Below are 21,161 nucleotides of genomic sequence, written 5' to 3'. Positions count from 1 at the left end.
TAAAGTGACAGCAATCTTGATTAAGTTGACCCCCTGACATATAATGTGGTGCAGTATTGTCTTGATCTTGAACTGGGTCCTGTTGGGAACAGTTAAATGTTAAAATGTCCCTCTCCAGGAACTTATTCAGGTTCCTATTCAGAGAGAATATAGTCCCTCGAAAAAATGAGAATTAGTAATCAGGCTTCAGGAAGAAGAGTTAAGTGAAGACTACTTTCCACAGTCTAATGGATTACTGGATAAAGTAGAAATGTAACTAATTTTTAATTTTGATATAACACATAGGATGTTCTTGATACTGTTAACCAAATTAAAGGAGATAACAGTTTGTGGAAAAGAAGAGGTAGTATTAGACAGTCCTAAACCAGGTGGTACGTGTTGAATGCAAAAAACAGGCTTGTGGAGGTTGAGCTATTGCTAGGTAACATTTTGTGAGACTTGTATTTTGCTTGGGGAAACAAAAAAAGGAGAATTTCTTTAATGATGTACTGATTTCACTAAAGTTTTAAAAATTTTGGGTAGAAGTACAGAGAACAGAAATGGTAATAAATGCTAGAGTTCTGTTAGTTTACATAAAATTAATTTCAATATCAAGGTGTAGATACAATCTAGGGGAGAAAAAAGATTGATGTTCTTGTTTCAAGAAAATAGAGGATGACTTCATGTGGTTTATGAGTAGCATTTCTTTAGCCAATTCTTCAGGAACAGTTTAGATTTCTATAGGAATTAAGGCAGAAAACTAATTTCTGAGAGAGCAACTTTTCTGTGTAGCCATGATGTAGTTCAGAAATGCAAAATGAAAATTATGTGTTATTTTAATGTGATTAACTTCCTTCCCATTCATTAGAAATGGATTATTAATTATCCCTTTGTTGCATGGGTTTTTTTTTTTTTACATTTTTTTTAGTGGTATCTACCAGATAAGATTCTTTTGGAATGCAGGCAGGATTTGCATAAGAGTGTGTTATTCCAAGGTACAGCCTGAGCAGCTAAGTATTGTTCCTTTAGGAAAAAGAAAAATTGTGAAGTCTTAGGAATAAAAAAATGTTAAGTTTTAGAAGTCTTGAATGACTGCATTTATATGAAATATAAAATCAATATTAACACTGAGATAAGGTGTAGTGAAGAGAACATGTCCAAGGTCAATCGAGCAAATGATTTTTGGCTGTTCAGGATTCAATGTGAAGTGTGTGCAAATGTTACTCTGCTCTGGTGTACAGTCTGTTAATTGGGACTTAAGGGACAAGTGAGTGCTCCTGGTCTTTTGGTGATCTTTTAAAATATCCTCCTTGATCTGTTTCATATTTCCTCACTGTAGAATGCTCCTCTGTCAAGGATCTTTGAGCAACCTCTTCCAGTCTTGAGCATTCTCAATGAGAAAAGAGAAATGTTTATTCTTATATTGAAATTGAGTTTCTTGTAATCCAAATTGTGCACATCACATCTGGTTTATTTGCTGGATTACCTTGGGAAGAGTCTGGCTCCCTCTTTTTTAATCTCTCCCACCAGGCATTTAATTTTATTTGAATTATCTGGTTATTTAACAAACATCATCTCCAAAGATGATGACGGTACCAATAAGATGAAGAAATTAAGAGGAATTTTATGGCTGTAAGTTGTATTGATTCTTGTAACACTCAAATTGTGACAGTTTACTTTTTCTCCTATATATGAGGTATTCTCTTGGTCTTATTTTGTCCAGTCAAAAATGTGCATGTCATTCATTGCTCTATAAGAGAAATCCTAGATTCAATGAATGTTTTCTTCTCTTGAAAAATGGGATTTAACTATTTTGTTCAAATCCTGGCTTTGGTCTTATCATTCCTGCCTTCTGCTGTCATCTTCTCTGTCCAATATGCACACTCAACTATTTACAGATCATATGCCTTTTTTCATCTTTTTTATCATTATGGTTCATCAGAATTTTCCACTGAAGTAGTTTTCTCAGGGAAAAAATGTGATTTGAAAAAATGGAAACATTTATTGAAAAGTTTTGGTTCCATTGAAGCAAACAGGAGCTGCACTGGCTGTTTTGTTGGCTTGGACCTGAACACCTGCCAAGAAACCAACTGATGGCATCTGTAGGTGGGAATGTCATGATTGAGTGAGCTGTCGACCTGCTCTGTTTACAGAAAGAAATTTCTCGTTTTTTCTCTAATTCCCTACTGAGCAGGAGCTCTGAAGTTCAATAAACAATGTATTTTTCTGTACTTCAATTTGCATAAAGTAATACTTATATGAAATTTTGGTTTAAAAACCACAAGGTCTTTCAAGGTTCCCATAACTTCTCAGAGAATGTTACTCATATTATTAAACATATCTAATATGGCCAAGGTCAATTTATTGAGTAAATGATCAATTTTTCTATCTCATACTGTAATTGAAGGCGTTTGTTTTGATACCTCGTATCAGAACTTTAAAATATGAATGTGTTGGAGGCCTTGTATCTTCTTGGTGCTTATCTACCTGTTTTGTTATCTCTTCCATGGAAAAATCTGCTTCTTGTCCTACTCTCTCCTCTAGACTGAGGACAGTTTTTAAGATCCTTAATTTGGGCCAAATTCTTCACACTTTTTTGCACTAATTTCACAAAAGCTCTCAAGTTTATATTTTTTGTTGCCTTTTAAAAAAATATATTATTTTACTTTGCAGTCCTGCTTGGTTTGCTGTCTTATAAACAAATATCTACTATGCTTAATTCAGGTAAAGGTCAGCATTGTTTGTGCACCAGCATACTTTAAACTCTGTATCTTAGGTATTGTGTCTTCCAGAAAGCCTCACCTTTAGCATATACCTTGACTTATATTTACTATATAAATCATTTATAAAGGTAGTATAAAATTAATAAAGGGGTTCCTTCTATTCTGTCACAATTTTTATGCTGCATGAGACCACTGGCACTCGTATCATTCCTACAACCCATTCCTGTTAAGGCTTTCCAAATAAGTGTCTATCTTGTGCTTAGGAGGTTGGTTTTTTCCATGTATAAGTATGCATGTAACATTTTTTTAATTTCAGTTCTGTATTTCTTCCACTGACTTTGGTCTCTCAGCTTGTTTTTCTCTGTGTTCAGCTGATCATCACTTACTTTTAAAGCATTTTTCACCAGCTCTAGGAGCTTCCTAATCTCAGAAATAGCCCTTAGCAAAGCTTAGTTAAATCTGGTTTTGTGGCTGATAAAGCAGTTGTCATGACCTTCTTGTCTTTTTCTCTGTGAATATTCTTGTATACAGGATCTGCTATGTCACCTAAAAGATTACTCCTCACAGAACTGTTCTTTTATCTCAACTTTGAATCATTTAAGCAGAACTGTGAGGAGGACATTGCTATTGTCAGCTGTCTGAGAAATACTTTCAAAGTTCATGCAGCTCTTTAGGTCACCTTTTTTTTTCTTTTTTTAAGTGTCTTTTCTCAGTGTCAGAAATATTTTTTTTCCAAATACTGTTGTACAGCCCCTGCAGCTCCCTAATTAGCTTTCTCTTTATGCTATAGTCAGTTATCAGCATTTGAAAATAAGTAGTTCACAATTTTAGTGATGCTGATTTGACTTTGGAGATCTATGTGGTATTGCAAGGAATGAGCCATATAGGATCCTTTCAAGAAGAATATTTTTTCAAACCATTCCTTTGGATCAGTGCACAACCTTCTTCAGTTTTTGTGGGTCTTTACCAAGCTCTTTGAAATGTTTTATCTCCTAGGAGAAGAATGGGTTCAGATACATATCTCTCTAATCCTACTACAAATTCCTCCTGTGAACATCTTTTGTTCAAACATCACCAGTAGCACAGAGTATCCCTGCACAAAAAAGATTTAAATTCTAAATCAAGAAATGTTCACCCGCCTCATATGAAGAAAAAAAAATAGTTGAAATTTTTGCAGAAATTTCAAGTGTACTATGTAAGTGCATCAGGGAGTTTGGTCTTTAAAAGACCAGTTTGGCTGGTCATGCTGCCTCTTTTTCTGAGTATTTCATGCCAAGTCAAACTTTTTTTTTTCCTTCTAATTTAAACTTGATAAGGCTGAGTTTAGGGTAAGCCCTAAATGTTACATTGGAGAATGCAGAAGATAGCTGCCAACTGTGAGCATGCAAATGGGACACAGAGTGTACGGGGTGGTTATGTCCTAGCAAAGACTGAGTATCAATCTCAGAACCAAAGGAAGTTTTTTCCACCCAGTATAAACTGTCCTTGAGCAAATCTGTGAAGCCAACAATCTGGAATTTATTCTGTGACTTTGCATACCTTGGCTTACAAATCCAGATGAAGTGAAATTCAGTAGGATTTGCTTTCAGGCAATATTTAAGTAAATCACTCATTACTTACCAGAACAGATGGCCCTGCTGTTTAAGGTGTGTGGTTCATGATGGCTGGAATCTCTGTTTTGCATTCCTTAAAAAGAACTCAAAGTACTCCCCTATGTGATTTGATTTTAGTAAGTGTGCTCAGGAGGAGCCAGCCAGATCCTGGGCTGCATCAAAAGCAGCACAACCAGCAGGTAGAGGGAGGTGATTGTGCCCCTCTGCTCTGCTCTCATGGAGCCTTGTGTCCAGCTCTGGGACACCCTGCAGAAGAAGCACTGTTGGAGCAAGTCCTGAGGAGGGGCCACCAAGGTGATCAGATGTGTGAAGCACCTCTCCAAGAGGACAGGCTGGGGGAGTTGGGGTTGTTCAGCCTGGAGAGGAGAAGGCTCTGGTGACACCGTGTAGCACCTTAAAGGGGCTACAAGAGAGCTGGAAGGTGATGTTTTACAAGGGCATGGAGTGGCTGGACAAGGGACATGGCTTCAAACTGTCAAAGGGCAGATTTAGTTTGGGTTTTGGTTTGGTTTAGATACTGGTAAGGAGTTCTTCAGTGTGAGGGGGGTGGGGCCCTGGCACAGTTGTCCAGAGAAGCTGTGGCTGCCCCATCCCTGAAAGTGTCCAAGATGAGGTTGGACAACCTGGGATAGTGGAAGATTGCTTGGAGCAACCTGGGATAGTGGAAGGTGTCCCAGCCCGTGGTGGTAGGGGTGGGAGAAGATGATCTTTAGGATACCTTCCAACCCTTCTATGATTGCATATATGCATTTTCCCTTTTCTTTGGGTTCTAGTGACTGGATTTTCTCAGAAGTTAAGTTACTTTGCTAGTAGGAGAGAATGTGCGCTCTTGTGCATGTGCTGAGTGAAATCCTCAAAGACTGAGTGTGTGGAAAATCATATTTTAATTCTGTGAACTGTTCTTTAAGAAAACAATATAATATCCTTTCTGTTTAGCTTTTTTTAAAGAAGAATGCTTCAATATGGATTAGAAGTGCCATGTAATTAAAGGTTTTCTGGATGAAATAATCTCTTTGAGATTCATTTTGGTGTCATTTTCATGGCTAGGTTTATTTTTCAGAGAAATAGACTCCTTATCATTGTTGGTTTAGTTTAAGTATCATTGTCTGGGATTAGTGTCTGATATTGAGCTGGTTAATGTAAGATTAAATGTGAAGATTTAAATCAGATTGCTCAGTTATGAAATACTGCTCAGCAGAGGAGTATGCAGTTCAGATGTTATCTTTCTGTAATCCATTATTTGCTTTCTCCTCTCTCCCTTCCCATTTTTACAGGAAGACATCTACATGTATGGAGGCAAAATTGAAACGAGTTATGGCAATGTCACTGATGAGCTGTGGGTTTTCAACATACCCAGTCAAACATGGAGTACCAGAATTCCTGCAGTCCTTGTCCATGGACAGCAATATGCTGTGGAAGGTCATTCAGCACACATAGTAGAGCTGGACAGCAGAGATGTGGTTATGATTGTAATTTTTGGATATTCTTCCATATATGGTTACACAAGCATTGTGCAGGAATACTACATCAGTAAGTCACTTTCAAATAACTTTGATTACAAACTGATATGAAAAGTGCTGGTTTTTTTTAAGTGAAAAAAAGTGATTTTTCTTTTTCCAGAAAGAAAAATTTATATTTTCCAATTTAAATAAAGCCTCACCTTTTTTCCTTCAAGTTATGTACATAAGATTTCTTGTCCAGTAATAGTGTTTCATGTGTTTTTGGAGCACCATGATATTTTCCATTTTTGTATGTGGTTGTGGTACCCTAAATAGGATAAAAATTGAAACCAGAAATTCTTCACTGTGATAATTGTGATGAAACATAGTTTTTCAACACAGACTTGCTGTTTATACCACTTAGTAGAAGAGAAAAACCAACAATAATTTAGTTAATTTAAAGATTCTTTAATGCTGGTATATTTTTATCTTTCTATTGTATTGTTTTTAAATGTAATAACTTAGTTCATCATTATACATAAGGTTCTCTCTTGAAGATATACATGTTCCTGTTAGAGGTAATAATTGAAAATGAGCTCTCATTTTCTCTAAATAAGCTACCATGTCTGTCTGGGATTCCCCTTGTGAAATGCAAGCTGTTTCTGAGGTGATTTTAAATGCTGAAATTAAATAAACAACGAGAAATCTTCTAATCCTGTCCATGGTGCAGTTAAGATACCATTTCAATGGAATAATATTGAAAATCTACACCTGATAAATTCTTAGGTATATTTATATGCCTACTAATTAAATTTATAGTCTTCTACTTTTGTTTAATTCATTTTCCTATTGAGTTTATCTGAGTCTCAGTTATTTATGCAATAAATAAATATGCAGAAGACATAATACAAAATTTCAAAGTAATACCTACATGCTAAGGGATGGTAATTGTTTTTAATTGTTCCATTTAACTTTTTTTTCATACATGCATATTTATATAATCACTGCTTAAACAGATTTATAGGTTCAGGAAATCCCTTCAAAAGTCAGATGGTTCTTATGCTCTCTGGCATTATCTCTGATGGCAGTGTCAAAATTATATAACAGTGTTGAAAAAGGATAAAAGTGAATGGCAGTAAGAGGAAGAGCACCATAATGTTCTTTAGTCACACTGAAAAATTCCAATTTAACTGCATAAAATCTACTATAAAACTCTGGTCTTAGAATGATGTTTTACAATAGAATTCTAATATTTCTTAAGTATTAAAGGCCATTTTTTAGAAAAACTGACTTTCAGAAAGTTGTTTTTTTTGACATATCAGAGATGATTTTTTTTCTGTGAAGGAAACAATATGTTGTTCTAGTTTCTGAATGCTCATTCACTGTAATGTTTATTGGAAAACTTTAAATTATTTGCTTCTTCTGTTGGAACTTTAAGTTATTTGCTTCTTCTCATGCTGCTAATTTAATATGGACTAGAAGTACCAATTTTATTCTCACCTATTATTGTTGTTACTTTAATTAGGAAGAAGGGTACACGATTTGTATTGTAAAATTTTCTGCCTGGCTGATTTTATTGATGGCCTTATGGTTGAAATGGACAGCTTGTTCCTATTTTTTTTAATGTTACAGCTATGTTTGTGGAGGATTAATAAAACAGTGTAGTTAAGCATATATAACACACAGAAACAAAGAAAAACCTCAGACCTTCCCTACCATGGGGATAAGTTTGGAGTAAGAGAAAGCAGTTCTCTGTCAGTTGTGTGTCAATTAATCCCAGTTTTTAATGTCTCCTTTTTAAGAGTATATTTTTGTTGTATTCTACTGAGAGATTTAGTTTATTAGAGAAAATGTGCTTCACTTGCATCAAACACAAAGAAAACTTTTAACAGTCTTGGGTATTACTGTGGAAACCCATTGCCTTCAGTGAGTCTCCTCATCTGATGAAAGATTGATTGCTGGCCCAGTGCTTTGCAGAACATGGGCCACCTGAACCATTGCTGCCACAGAGAATTCTCCTGTTTCATTTCACCTCACTGCATCTCCCTCCTTGCCCTCCCCTCTAAGTTAAGTGAATTTTATGGTAAATTTTCCTGAATTTTGTGTTGGCTGTGTCATTTATCTACAGTTTTGCAGCTGTAGCAACACATTTTTAACCATAAAATTCCAGCTGGTGGTTTGAATTAAGAATTGCTGACTTTTTGGAGGATTTTTGCAGTTCAGGATCCAAACTTAAAAGACACAGGAAGTGAGAAGCATTCCTTTGAATTCACCCGAATAGGAAAGGCAATTTCATAAAAATAAGGGCTTCTGATATTATAGAAAGAAAAAATCAGGTTCTTATTTTTCTTTCTCTGCTGGTTTTAAAAGCATATTACTTTAACATTTCAAATTGTACTGTTATTGTCTCTACATGTTATCAGTTTTAGTCCTAATGAAAGCTATTTTTTCAAGCATTTGCTACATGCCTAGAAAGAGATATAGAGGCAGTTTGTCCTTTGGTTCATATGAACTGAAACCTCTAGGATCCAGTACTTTGATGAAGTTGGTACATGGAATTCTGGTGCTAAAGCCTTATTTAGTTGCTGTGGCCATGATTTCCATGAGGTCTAGATTAGCAAACACCTGAAGAGGTTTTAAATAATTGTGGAAATCACTAGCTTTTCATGCAGGATGTAGTTCTTGTTAATAAAACATACCAATCAAAGGTGTAGCCAATCTCAAAACGTCTCTGGCATTGTTGCATTAGGGGAGAAAGTAATTTCTATGAGAGTAAAATAAATTCTGGAATAATTGGACAGGGTTTGCAGCAGATTTTCACCATGCAAAGACACGTGAATTTATTTCCACTCCAAAGGTGTGGTGGTTGCTGCAGGAAGAAAAGAGCTTCCTGTTGTCCTTTCTTGCTGCACCCAGACTTACGACTTCTGAGGAGCCAGTAAATCCTGATATGGGAATTATGTGAATGATTTTACTAACTTGAACCATAAAGCTTTTCTGGGTTACTCCCCAGGGAAATTTATTTCCCTTTAGGTTAGCAATACCTCATAAACCTTCTAAGAATCTCAATGTGAGTCTCAAGGTGAATATAATAATGTTGTTTTGGTTTAGCTGAGGTTTATAAAGGCTCCTTATATATTAAGAAACTTCTGAATAAGTCTTCTGTGATTTTATTTTATTTCTTTTACAATACAGAGATTTCTTTGGATTAATATAATATCATGGTATTTTAGCCCAATTTTTTTAGTGGCTTTAGAAGTGGGTTATAGATTGCTTTTGGTTAAAAGCATTTCTTTGAAATAATATAAAAAAAGTGGCCCCATGATGTAACATGCCTCCTCTTTTTTGTTAAAGTTAACATAAGCTTCCTTGTTGCTTGTAAAATTTTCAAGTTTGTCACTGTGATAAAATGAAAGTGGCACACCAAGGTGCTTTTTGGACATTTTGTTCTTTTTACCTGATCTATCTGAATATTGTATTATGATAAGGACAGATTAGACCAATGTATCTTCCTCATTTTTACATTGTGTACTAGACTTGAAATTTAAATCTGGAAAAAAAAAATTAAAACCTCCTATTTCCTTATTTCTGGCATGCTTGTTCATGAAGCTCTCTTTGCATTTGAATTTGTACGCTGTTGAGAATGCAATTTCAATTACTAGTTTGGTCAATCAAGTACTTCTTATTCTTATATGTATTTCAATATTCTTATGATATAATGATAGAAAAGAGAGGAATCTCTGAGTATGAGGAGTTATGTAAACATCCTCAATAAAAATTGAATTTTTGTTGAAAAAAAGCTTGGTGAAGATTCATGTCAATAAGCTGCTTCAAAAGGTGAGATCTTATGCATAGTAATGTCTTTAAATATAGACAAGATTGTATTTTTGTATGAGTGATGCAATACTAGAGATGCTGAAGTGTGAATGATATCAAAACTGTACATACACATTTCAGTATTTGAAATTCAGACAACTCAGCTAAATTTTAGAATGGGAGGTACAAAGAGCAACATAACACAGCTTTTGGCTTTTATTTCAGAAAGGTGTTGCTGGACCACTTTCCTTGAATTTCTGTAGTTATTCATAGCTTTTTTTTTTTTATTCAAGAAGGAACAGGTTTTCATATTTCTGCCCAAGTCATGTAAAGTGATGCAATATGCAGTGTTACTGTGACAGTGTTCTAAATGCTACACAGAATCACAGACACATTTAGGTTGGAAAAGACCTCAGAATCATCAAATACAGCATTGCTACATAAACCATAATGCTCCATTAATGCCACATGAACCATTCAGATAGAAATGCAAAATATTCTATTATGCATATTATCAACAGCATTGTGCCAATTTATGGGGAGAAATAGTTCTTTTTCCCTGAAAAGCAAATATGCCAATCTCTAGGACTGATCATTAAATAAATAAATGAAGATATTCTTGGCAATAGAAATGTGTATCTCCAGGCTGACTTCTCACCAACCCTCTTACAGAAATTCTATCAAGTAAATCTATTAGTTATCAAAGTAATATGTATGTAATGTACAGTATTATCAGTACAAATTTGATCTTTGTGTTCAGAATTGCACTTCTTCATGGCTTGATAATATCTAACATGGGGATTGAAATAAAATACTGCTTACATTACACTAAACATAAATAATGTAAATATTCCGTGTCAGTTATAAATAGTGTATTACCACAAATACCAGCATTCTTATACACAAAAATCATCACAATTCTTCCTCAGAATCTATACTTTATAACTTGCCATAAGTACTTGTTACTGAAAAAAATGTAACTTATAGAGGCAATGCCTGGAAACTATTTAAGGCAAGTATGCTAGCAAAAGTAATAACTGAAAATCATGAGCCTCTTCATGAGAGGGAAAAGAGTTAATCTAAGCTACCTACATAATATCAGATAAAAAATAAGAATGAGATTTAGCCTAATTTTCAGAGGAAGCAAGGTGTATGGTGGTGTGTGCTGGCCTTGGATAAGTAACTCTATAATGGTAGCCAGTTGAGGTTAAGAACTGGGAGATGGCTCCACTTTGGATGTCCTTGTCCAGGCTCTCTGTTCTGCCAGTCTCCACAAGCCTGGAAGTGAATTACTTCTTGTTTCACATCTATAGCACTGACTCCCAGCCATCACAGGCTCTTCTGTATAGGCTGCCTTGTGCAGGAAATACCTCCTGGCTTGCTCTTTTTGTGACTTACATCATCATCTGGGAAGATGGAGTGGAGGAAAAAGACATTTTGGGGCTACAGGCTGCAGGAATTTAATAGGTGTCTTTCTTTTTTTTTTTTTTCCAATGGTAAAATATTTTCCAGTTGTATTCTCTTCTTCAGTCTTAACAGCTATTGTGGCTGGTTTTATTTGGTGTCTCTTTGCAGTTATTAATCATGTGATGTAAAACATGGATTTAAATGCCAATTGAATGAGCTGCTATCAAATTATTCTTTTGTGAGTCTTCTGCAACTGAATGGGTATATTTGCAGTTAAAGAACTAAGAAACAGCAGTTAGAAATGGATTTTAGCTCAATAATTTTATTGTTGCTCCCAAAGTGTCTGCCCATATCCATGCACACTTGGAGCTGCCTTATGTTACGTGCTTCTCACGACTCACTGCAGCTCAGTGTCTGCCAGGCTCCTCAGACTCCCTGTGACTGAGCACAGGTGTTCCTAATGAATCTGAAGGAGCTGGAGCACTGAATTCTCATCAGCCATCTCTGGTGAGAATTAATCATAACTCCTAATTTCATATTTTCAAAAAGTTCTGGGCTTTTTGGTTGTTTGTGTGAGTGCTGAAGTCACATGTGGGAGAGGATGAGATACTGCCTGGCAGCTGTAACAATGATGTATTTTTGATTTGATTGTGAATAGCAGGTAATAGTCTGACAACATTATCTAATTGCAGATATTTTGATACATTGGTATAAAACTACTTCTTAAAATGAATCCCCATAGTTATTGCTGTATTTAGAATTATACTGGAAATTCTTTTATATCTTTAAAACTCCTACTATTGTGATTTAGCAGTACTAAGCCTTTAAATTATGTTGTTTTTTTTAATGTCTCTTCAAGGGTCTAACTCTTGGCTTGTCCCAGAAACAAAAGGAGCAATTGTTCAAGGTGGATATGGCCATACCAGTGTCTATGATGAACTGACAAAATCTATTTATGTCCATGGTGGATACAAAGCATTGCCTGGCAATAAATATGGATTGGTGGATGATCTTTACAGATATGAAGTTAATACTCGGACATGGTAAGTTGGATTTCTAATGTAGGAAACCAAGTTGTAGGTTACTGAAGAGAACAGAAGTGTAGAGTAAGGTTCTAGCAAAGTCATCAGGTACCTCTATACCCTTTGCACATTTCAGAACACATTCTCTGCAGCAAAATGGAAGAATTGTAGTGAGGGACTACACTTGATTCAATGGATTAGTGGAGCTATTCATTGAAAGGATGGCAGGGAGGAAGCTTTGTGCATGTTCTACAAATGGGGAAAAGGTTCTCCTTGCCACACACAGCCCCTGTGCAGAAATAGCACATGTGAACTGTTTCCTCAAGGTATGATAAGTATATTCATGCTGGTGTACATTACAGTGGCTGTTATTTAAAGAAGGAGAAAACCCTAAGAACTGTGGAAGGTTATTTTTCACAAAACTATCAGAAATAAGAAGACCTCTGGTACTATGTAGGAATCCTTAGTTATGAATGCTCTTGGTGTTTCTATTTCTATCAGTTCCTTGTTCCTCAAGTTTATTGTAATTTATGAAGGCTACTTGTATGTTATGTTCAGAAAGTGACCTTGAATGTTTTTTCTTACCTTAGAAATTATTTGAGATCAAGAACTATTTCTTGGAACATTTTATTCTTGCAATTTAATATTTGTTTAGAGTTCTAATGGCTTCACTTTAAGCACCCAAAACTTTGTCTCAGATGTTGGAAACATGGGTTTGATTTTACTGAGGTTCTAATACCATTAACTCATGGCATTTGGAAACATTAATACAATAATTTTTTTTCCTTTTAATGTATTTATGAGTTCCTGGAATTTTAATGCTTTCTTATTCTATTTTTGGAACAAAGTGATATTTTTTCCTTTGATGGTCTGTTAGAAAAGAAAATAATAATAATAATTGCTGGAATATTTTTATGCATTATTCATATAAAAACTAATAAAGAATACTTCATTTGACTCTATACTAATGTAGCATTCTCTGCAGCTTGTAGAGAACTCAAGTCTTTATTTTGTGAGATTTACACTGCAAGTGAATTTTACTATGGCACTGAAAATGGGCTCAAATGGGCATGAGGATGGAATAATGACATACAGTAATAAAATCTGAATCTTTGTTTACTCTATCTGTGACACCTTATGATTAGCATTCAAAGCACTTGGGGAGGTAAGAGACTGAATGTGGCACTGGATAAGTGTGGTATGAGGAGGAGTTGGAATTTTGATGGCTCTCTCATACCCATGTCCATGCCATTTGCTGATCCTCACTGTCTCTGGCACTCCTTCCATTTCAGTGGCTGATCTGGCAGATGTTCATAGGCTTCAGTAAGTTGAGGTACACAAATATGATTACCTGTTCAACTCAGTTCCATGTAGGTTTTAATTCCTTAATATCAAATAAACAAGCTTTATGTTTCTTGGAATGTGAGAGGGCAATATTTTTATTCCTAATACACGATGGGGTATTACAGTGCTGGCAATACCTGCATTGCTTTGCATTACTGCCCTGCTGCTGCAGCTGGGGCACAATGTGGAGCTGGGCTTGGATAATGGCCTGAAGCTGGAAGCACCTGCTGGCTTCTGGGTGTTTCTGTTACCATTCCAGAGTGGTGCTGCTGCTTGCAGCACTTGGCACTGCCATAGTTAACGGGACTAATGTTTGCAGATACACGAATATGTGCATAAATAATGGATTCAGGGGAAACCTGCTGAGACTCTCACAGAATTTGCATGGGGTTGATATGTGTTGGAGAGTTCTCTAGATTGCCCTCATTAGTGATGCTAATGAATACCGAAAATCATGGCCAAATTAACAAACTTCCAGTTCTGCTGAATCTTGAGGAAAAGTTGCTGTTACTTGGAGGGATGAAACTCAGCACACAATATGCAAAAATTACAGGGAAAAAATCTCCACGCTGTGGTAGGGACCAGGAGTTGGGTCACAAGTAGAAAAGTGAGTAGCCCAAAAAAGAAACCTGTGGAGATTTTTTCCAATGTCTACTGTGTGTTCTGGGGCTTAGTTAGCCCCAGAACAGTGTATGTCTCTTCAGGCCTTTAGTGATCAACACAACTATTTGTAGACAGCTGCGAGGCAGATCATCAAGGCAGAGCCTAGTGTATAGCAATTAGTGCAAATTAGGCAATAGGGGCCGTAGAAAACTGGAGAAGCAAAAGACAGGAAGGTCTCTGTAGTCTAAATGGACAAAGATAACATGTTCTTAGGATATTATCATTCTTTCAAGTCATAGCAGCAGAATTCCTCCATGGCCAGTTGAAAATAACTTAAAAATAATGTCTTGTTCTACTTGCATGTAATTCTAACTTTCTGTATTGCTAACTGATGAGTTGAACCCAAATACCACATTTATCTGGGGGTACCATAAGTATCCTGTATCAAGCCAATTCGTGGTTAGAAAAACACACTTATTTGGTGCTCAGTTTTCAAAGTATGTAAATCAGAAATGCACTAGAGAAAAGCAAGTGGCTTAATAGGAAAGAAAAAAAGAAAGAGGTCAAAAGCAGAAGCACATACGTGGGTATGTAAGTGGATTGAAGGAATTGTCACATTTTTAAGCAATAAAAAAGCTCATTTATTTTCATTTAGTCTTTGGTATTTCTTTTGATGTTACTTTCCAGGGCTAGGGGGGAATTTTTTTCAATAATAATATGAGAATTCAGGTTTGATGCTTTCCTTTCAACTTGTTTAATTATGCAATCTTTTATCACTTAAAATATTTCAAGTTTGTTGATTGATTTATGTTATTATGTAAGAAAAATGAGATGTACTTTAAACCTTTTCTCTCAAACATGATGATGATGTAAAAATACTGAACAAATATGAGAGTGGTTCAAGAGAGACAGTATTATTCACTCATAAGGAAAGATTGTTGAGTCAGTTTCTTAGAGGAAATTAATGACTAACAGCTTAATTGTAGATTGGAGCAGTGTGTAGTAACATAAATGAAAATGAGAGTCTAAACTTGTAAACTTAGATTACTGAAACAATGAAAGGTTATTAGGAGAATGTAGAAGGTATTTTGTACTGGTGATCTAATCAGCCCTTCACAAACATGTCTACAGCTGGTCTGCTTAACTAATTCATCTGGCAAAACCCACAGATGGTTACTCTCTTCCTTGGTAAGATTTATTTGCTGGGATTGAATCAAGTTTGTATTCTGTTCTTTCTACTGGCCCCACATCTGCCCCTTTCAAACTGTGGCATTGATAGCTCTTGGCTACTGTTGGGGCTGTGCCACTGCTCTGGCACAAAGCAGACCACACACACAGAGGCTGAAGTGAATGAAGACAGAGATCAAAGCCTCAATTGCCTGGACAGTTGTTTTTTTTTAGCACTGAAGTTTGCTATGTTAGAGTTTACCAGTCTGAATAAGTTTATGAAGCAGTGCAAGTGTTTTTAATGTACCTAGAATGCCTTCTACCGTTTCTTTTTCTGTGTTCAATTAATTAGGATTTTTTTTTTTCCTTTTGTAATTTAAGGATGGTCTAAAGAGACTGTGCTTTTTGGCTTATTTTAGCTGTCCAAAGAATTTTTTATTGCATTTCTTGAGCAAAAAGCTAACATGGCTAAGCATATATAAGAATAGGAATTAATGCTATGAATGAGTTTTCATTCAGTTTTGAGTAAAATTTACCATATCAGTAATCATTTCTGAGGAAAATAAACATGTTAAAACTAATTTCAGCTATATTATTTGGCAAACTGTTTTATTTTAACTAAAAGTGTCATATTTTAACTAAATGTATATATATTTTGTGTCATGAGAAAATGAGTAGTGCTAGAAGCAATCTGATTAAATGTCATTGTATTTACTGAGTAATAACTGTAGTTTACTGTTTTTCTTATTTTGTGTTGCTTTCATGTACAAATTTTCTGGATGCCCATATCCAGTTTTCCATGTGTTAGTATGTATTTGTTCTTATGTTTTGTAGGACTATTTTGAAAGAGAGTGGCTTTGCAAGATACCTTCATTCAGCTGTCTTAATCAATGGAGCTATGCTCATTTTTGGTGGAAACACTCATAATGATACTTCCCTGAGCAACGGTGCAAAGTGTTTTTCTGCTGACTTTCTTTCATATGATATAGGTATGTGTTCTGCTGGTTTTTTCTCATTTTTGTTTTAAATGCCACAATTTTACTTTCTCAAGTCCAGCTAATGTGATTCTTTATAGTTTGATCCCAAACACCTTCAAGTTATTTATAAATTTTACAGATTTTTGTTCCATTTTGTCTAAAGATTTTGGTTTGTGGGGCAAGGTGTAGCAGCATCCATGCCATTCTCAAGGCCCTGAATATTTTTTAGTATTTTGGCAACACACTTTTAAGGAAGACAAACTGAAAAAAGGCACTACATGGCAGCTGGTATTAGAGCTGAGTGAAGCATGAGGAGCCTTTAGGAGATGATAAAAGGATGTGTTACATTTAATTTCACAAGGGTGGCTGAGAGCAAAAAAGACTGTTGTTTGTAAATATATGATAAGAATACAGTTTGGAGGAAAACTGTGTGATAAGACAAGACTGGGTGGGTGTCAGCTTTCATTCTGGTGAGTGGTTCCAACCCTTTGAGCTGTACACTTATGGAAAAGCCTCCCTATAGGATTGTGGAGGCTATAAATAGAAGAGAATTTAATGAGTCCATAATCTTTTTCCTATCTCGTGTCACTGCTGTTCTTACCATAAATAGTTTTTCCCTTCCCTCATGTTCATGTTCATATTTTATGCATAGGCTTTAAATATAAACATATACTTTGTATTTGGGCTTTAAATATAATCATACAGCACACATTGGGGCCAAAAAGCACAGTCTCTTGTCCTGAGAGCCAAAAAAAGGGAAATGTGTCAGAGCAGCCTGGGAAATGCACTCATGCATGCTCCTGGTGAGCATAGCCTGTGGATATTGCCTGGATCTGCTTTTGGCAAGTGTTTATCAGCTGCCTACAGTGGTGGAAGAGGCTGAGACATGATCCTTCTTTCAGGACTAGTTAGTGGCTCTTTATGGCATTCACTGTAGATATCAATGCAATGTCTTTGCTTTAAAACAAGAATAATGACTAATTTCAGTACATGGAACATATATGGGTTAATTCCTGCTATTTTTAATGGGTGTGCAAATAATGCCTTAGCTGAAAATAAAATAAATAAAATAAATAAAACAGCTGATTTGTTTTTACTGTAACCCTCTATTGCATATTCCATACCTTCTTATAGGCATCTGATGCTGTGAGCTATTGATTTTGTTCTCACTTCAGTCTACATGTGGATTTAATTTTTAATGAAACAGGGCTCCTTTCTCATTTTGGAGCATAGTATTATTTATTGGTCTGCATTTATTTGTAAATGTGCACTTACAGATCAATAGTGTGAGTCATAAGATCTGAATTAATGTAACTTTCTGACTTTCACACACTGATAGTTTTTTATCATCCTCATGAAAATGCTTTGTAGTATTTTTTCTTATGTAGAACGATATTTTGGTTTGTCTAGTTGGTTGTATTTAATTTGGTATTTGTATTCTCTTGCAAGTCACACTCTCCATGTGTTAGGAAACTGATGAAGTACAAAAGAAGTGGATGTAGTAATCACTCTTTGGATGTAGTAATTAATCTTAAAAGATGGACTATATGAAGACATTTGATTCAGACTTACTCTTCTGTAATATTCATTTTACCAACTTAGAAACAAATCTCACAGCACATATTTGATAAAGACATATTTTTCAGAAAACTTGAAATATTTTATAAAGAATTAAATAATTATGCAATAGGTATATTTCAGAATCTTATTTACTTTGTATCATGAGTTTTTGAACAATGCTTGGAAGAAAAAATATATATGATGCTATCAGCATCACATTTCCTAGATACCTTGCAAGTGATGGAGTATTAGCCTTGTCTTGTAAAAAATGGGTGCTGTCTGGAAACCAGCTGAATCCTGGAGATAGAGCCTATGCTATTTATGTTCAAGTTGGGCTAGAGAGTACTTTTGATTATCTCTCTTATTATATGTGACATAGTCCTCTGGATAGATTGCTCCAGCTTTTTATTACCCATGAAAACACTGCTTTTCATATTAATGTGGAATAACTGTTCATGTGGCTTCATCTCAGCCAAGCTTAGCTTTCTGAAAGGTTGGCTTCTAATGCAGTTTGGTAATCCCCACTCCTCCTCTAGTCCAGGCACAGAGAGAAGTCTCTCCAGAGAGCAATCCATTTTACCAAGCTTGGGACAGAGTTCCCTTTTCCCCCTCTGCTTTTCATTGCTCTCTAAGTTCTGAGCTTAGTCTGCAACAAGTTTTAGACTTTTAAATGTGTCATGAGTCAAGAGCTCAGTTCAGTAATTTGAAATACCTACTGCAAATTTGTCAAAGGTGAAGACACAGAGATGGGAGACATTATAAAAACTGCTATGATGCTGTGATTTTCATAGTTTAATGTGACTTGATATATTTACTTATATAGCAGTAAATACATGATGGGAAGACTGCTGCATTAAGAAAATGAGCTTTAGAAATCTGGTCTTGGTATACTTCTGTTCTGCTTTGATTGTTTTTACCACCAGGTTGCCCCTGGGTTGCTCTGGAAGCCCCTTAAAAAAACACAGAGGGTCATTCTTGTAGAGGTCAGGTATTTTCCAGCTGTGCTGTAATTGCTTCATTATTCTGGAAGAGGAAGCTTGGCAGTGGGGACAGTCTTGAATGCTGGGATTGACCTGCAGTTTTCTGAATGATGGTTATGGCTTTTCTTTACAAGGGCCCCCATATGCTTAAAACTTAGATTTCTGTTCCAAGCAGAACTTAGAAAAATAATTATATTATATTTTATGAGTATTCACATGCAAAATTTGCAGATAAAAATAGATTATTAGACACACAGAATCAGAGTTTAAAGCAATTCTAACTACTGAGACCAGTATTAAAATACAATTAAATAAAAGCTTTTTTTAAAAGACTTAGGATATTTATTTTAGTTTCTGGCTAAAATGGTGCAGTTAGTAAATAGATCTCTGCATGCCTAAGTTCCTTAAGTTTGAGTTTATGAAGTATTCAGTCTTAGTCCTTTTGTTCCACATTTGACAGTTGCTAAGGTGTCTGGATACCCTTGATATGTACAGAGAATTATGGTCAGGGAATCTCTATAAAAGCCAAAACCTGAAATCCTGGGAACATGGCAGCTGTTTCTGTGCTTTCTCTTAGTGGTGGTTGGGTTTCTGCATTGTTTGGATCTGTGGGAGAAGTGCAATAACCCATATGTTTACACTAATAATATACTCCATAATATTTCTTTTGTTACTATCTGGATTTCAGTTTATTATTATGGATTAAATTGTATGCAAATTCAATTGCTTATGAAAGACAATATTGCATGTGAAGTACTAAGTTTCTTCTAGGATATTCAAACAAAGCTTAGAAACATTTTCCTATTTTGAAAAAAAAAATTCAAAATGATTTCATGAGATTGACTTTAGTTCCACTTGTAATCAAACCTATTGCTTGTATTTTGTAATAAAAATGAATTGTTTATTCATAAATTGTTTGCTTGTAAAGTAAATTGTTTCATCTTTACTCTTTGCCATTAACAAAATGAAGTAGTTTTAATATCTGTGAATTATTTTTTTTCCCAATATGAACACATCTATTTTTGCAGTTCTCCCTCTTTCTGGAGTTACAAATGGATATCGATGTGCTATCACAAAGAAAGTGTAAATCAGTGCCTGTGAAAGATTAAGTTTTATGAGTTCCTAAACCCTTAAGTTATAATTGCAGTTTTGGTGCAGTTTGTAACAGCAATTACTTCCATATTGCTGTGCTATTAGAAGAGCAAAGCCATAATAATATAATGCACTAATTGCTCCCTTTAATAGCAAAGCATGAGGTTGTTGATTTCTTTTTACTGCTTGGGGAGTCACTGTTATATGTACAGACTCTGTTGTAGATGTTAGCTCTAGAGTTTAAATTCAATTCATGCTGTTTTGAACATACTTGCTATTGTGTTTTCCTGAGAGTAAGGAGATTTTTATTATCTGATTAAAGAAAAATATTTATGAAGTGTGGAAAAATGCAGAAAATAAGTTTTCTCCTAGTACATAACTTTCATGATGTTTTAGCTGTTTATGTTCAGTGTTTGGTCATCCAGAGTCATAAACGAGAACCAGACAGAGGTATAATGGTGTCCATATGTTGTGAACCAGCTTTGCTACTTTTACAAAAGAAAAATGAACTTAATAATTATTAGAAATATGTAAAGAAAATAGAAACATAAGCTGACATTGGATTCTATGTAGCACATAAAGCTGCACTGCATTGTTGCAGTGTGATTGAGCAGAATAAATACATTGGCAGTTCAAACTATTTATATAGTTTGAAATTTAGAAATGATTTGATAAATGTAAGCATTAACTACCTTAAGGTTTCCTATACCTTCTCTTAAAACAAAGCTCTGAATGCAGTAATAGGTTGTCACTAAATCAGTCTGCCAATGCCAAAATAATAATGTGATCCTGGAGGTGAAGTATGGAACATTGGTTACCTCTTTTTTAAAGACTATCCTAACAACCTTTTCTTCTTATTTTTATTTTTCTATTATTTTTTTATTCTTCCGTTCAGTCACATTTTGGTAAGCCTAATTAGTTAAACTTTAAAAATCAAATTCTGTGTTCAAGTATTTTACTGACACTATAATGTTCATTAGAAATTATTTGGTTGTTTTCTGCTTGGGGTTTGTTTTGTTTTTTGCTTTTTTTCCCTATAAAATCAGACTGAGAAACCTTCCAGTAATGTATGGTTACTGTTGCAGCATTGAAAACTTTCCTGTGAAATGTCCAGGTCATCCTTTCTGGTATCAGTAATGCAATGTGGCCAGTAGGTTGTAGATGAGATGTGCTGAGGCCTGACCTGTTGGAGTGAGGGCTCTGGAGAGCAGTACCCTGTGCAAAGTTCAAGTGGGGATTTTCTCAGCTGGATTGCTTCAAATCCAGTGCATTTCTGTGGTGTTTCATCACAGAAATGTGTGTGACTGGCTATTCACTGTCAGAGCCACTCCTGTATCATCTGGGAACTGTTTAATCTACAGCAGGGAGGAGGATGAAACTTTGTCTTTTAATGTTATAATGTGGTACAGCTTTTTCTTAAAGCAGAAGCCTTTGTAATA

General features: G+C 35.3%; 1 protein-coding gene across 4 annotated transcripts in view; it reads left to right on the top strand.

Moving 5' to 3' along the window:
• Positions 1-21,161, top strand: part of ATRNL1 (attractin like 1) — a 433,015-nt gene that overhangs the window by 60,066 nt on the left and 351,788 nt on the right. For all 4 annotated transcript variants that reach the window (XM_077182833.1, XM_077182835.1, XM_054637523.2 and 1 more), the window contains exons 8-10: positions 5,590-5,845; positions 11,837-12,020; positions 15,948-16,102. In XM_077182833.1, coding sequence (XP_077038948.1) covers positions 5,590-5,845; positions 11,837-12,020; positions 15,948-16,102 — 595 coding nt within the window. The remainder of the gene's footprint in view (positions 1-5,589; positions 5,846-11,836; positions 12,021-15,947; positions 16,103-21,161) is intronic.

The sequence above is a fragment of the Agelaius phoeniceus genome, chromosome 9, assembly GCF_051311805.1.
Source record: "Agelaius phoeniceus isolate bAgePho1 chromosome 9, bAgePho1.hap1, whole genome shotgun sequence".
Classification (NCBI taxonomy): Eukaryota; Metazoa; Chordata; class Aves; order Passeriformes; family Icteridae; genus Agelaius; species Agelaius phoeniceus.
This window is presented reverse-complemented; position numbering and strand designations above follow the sequence as displayed.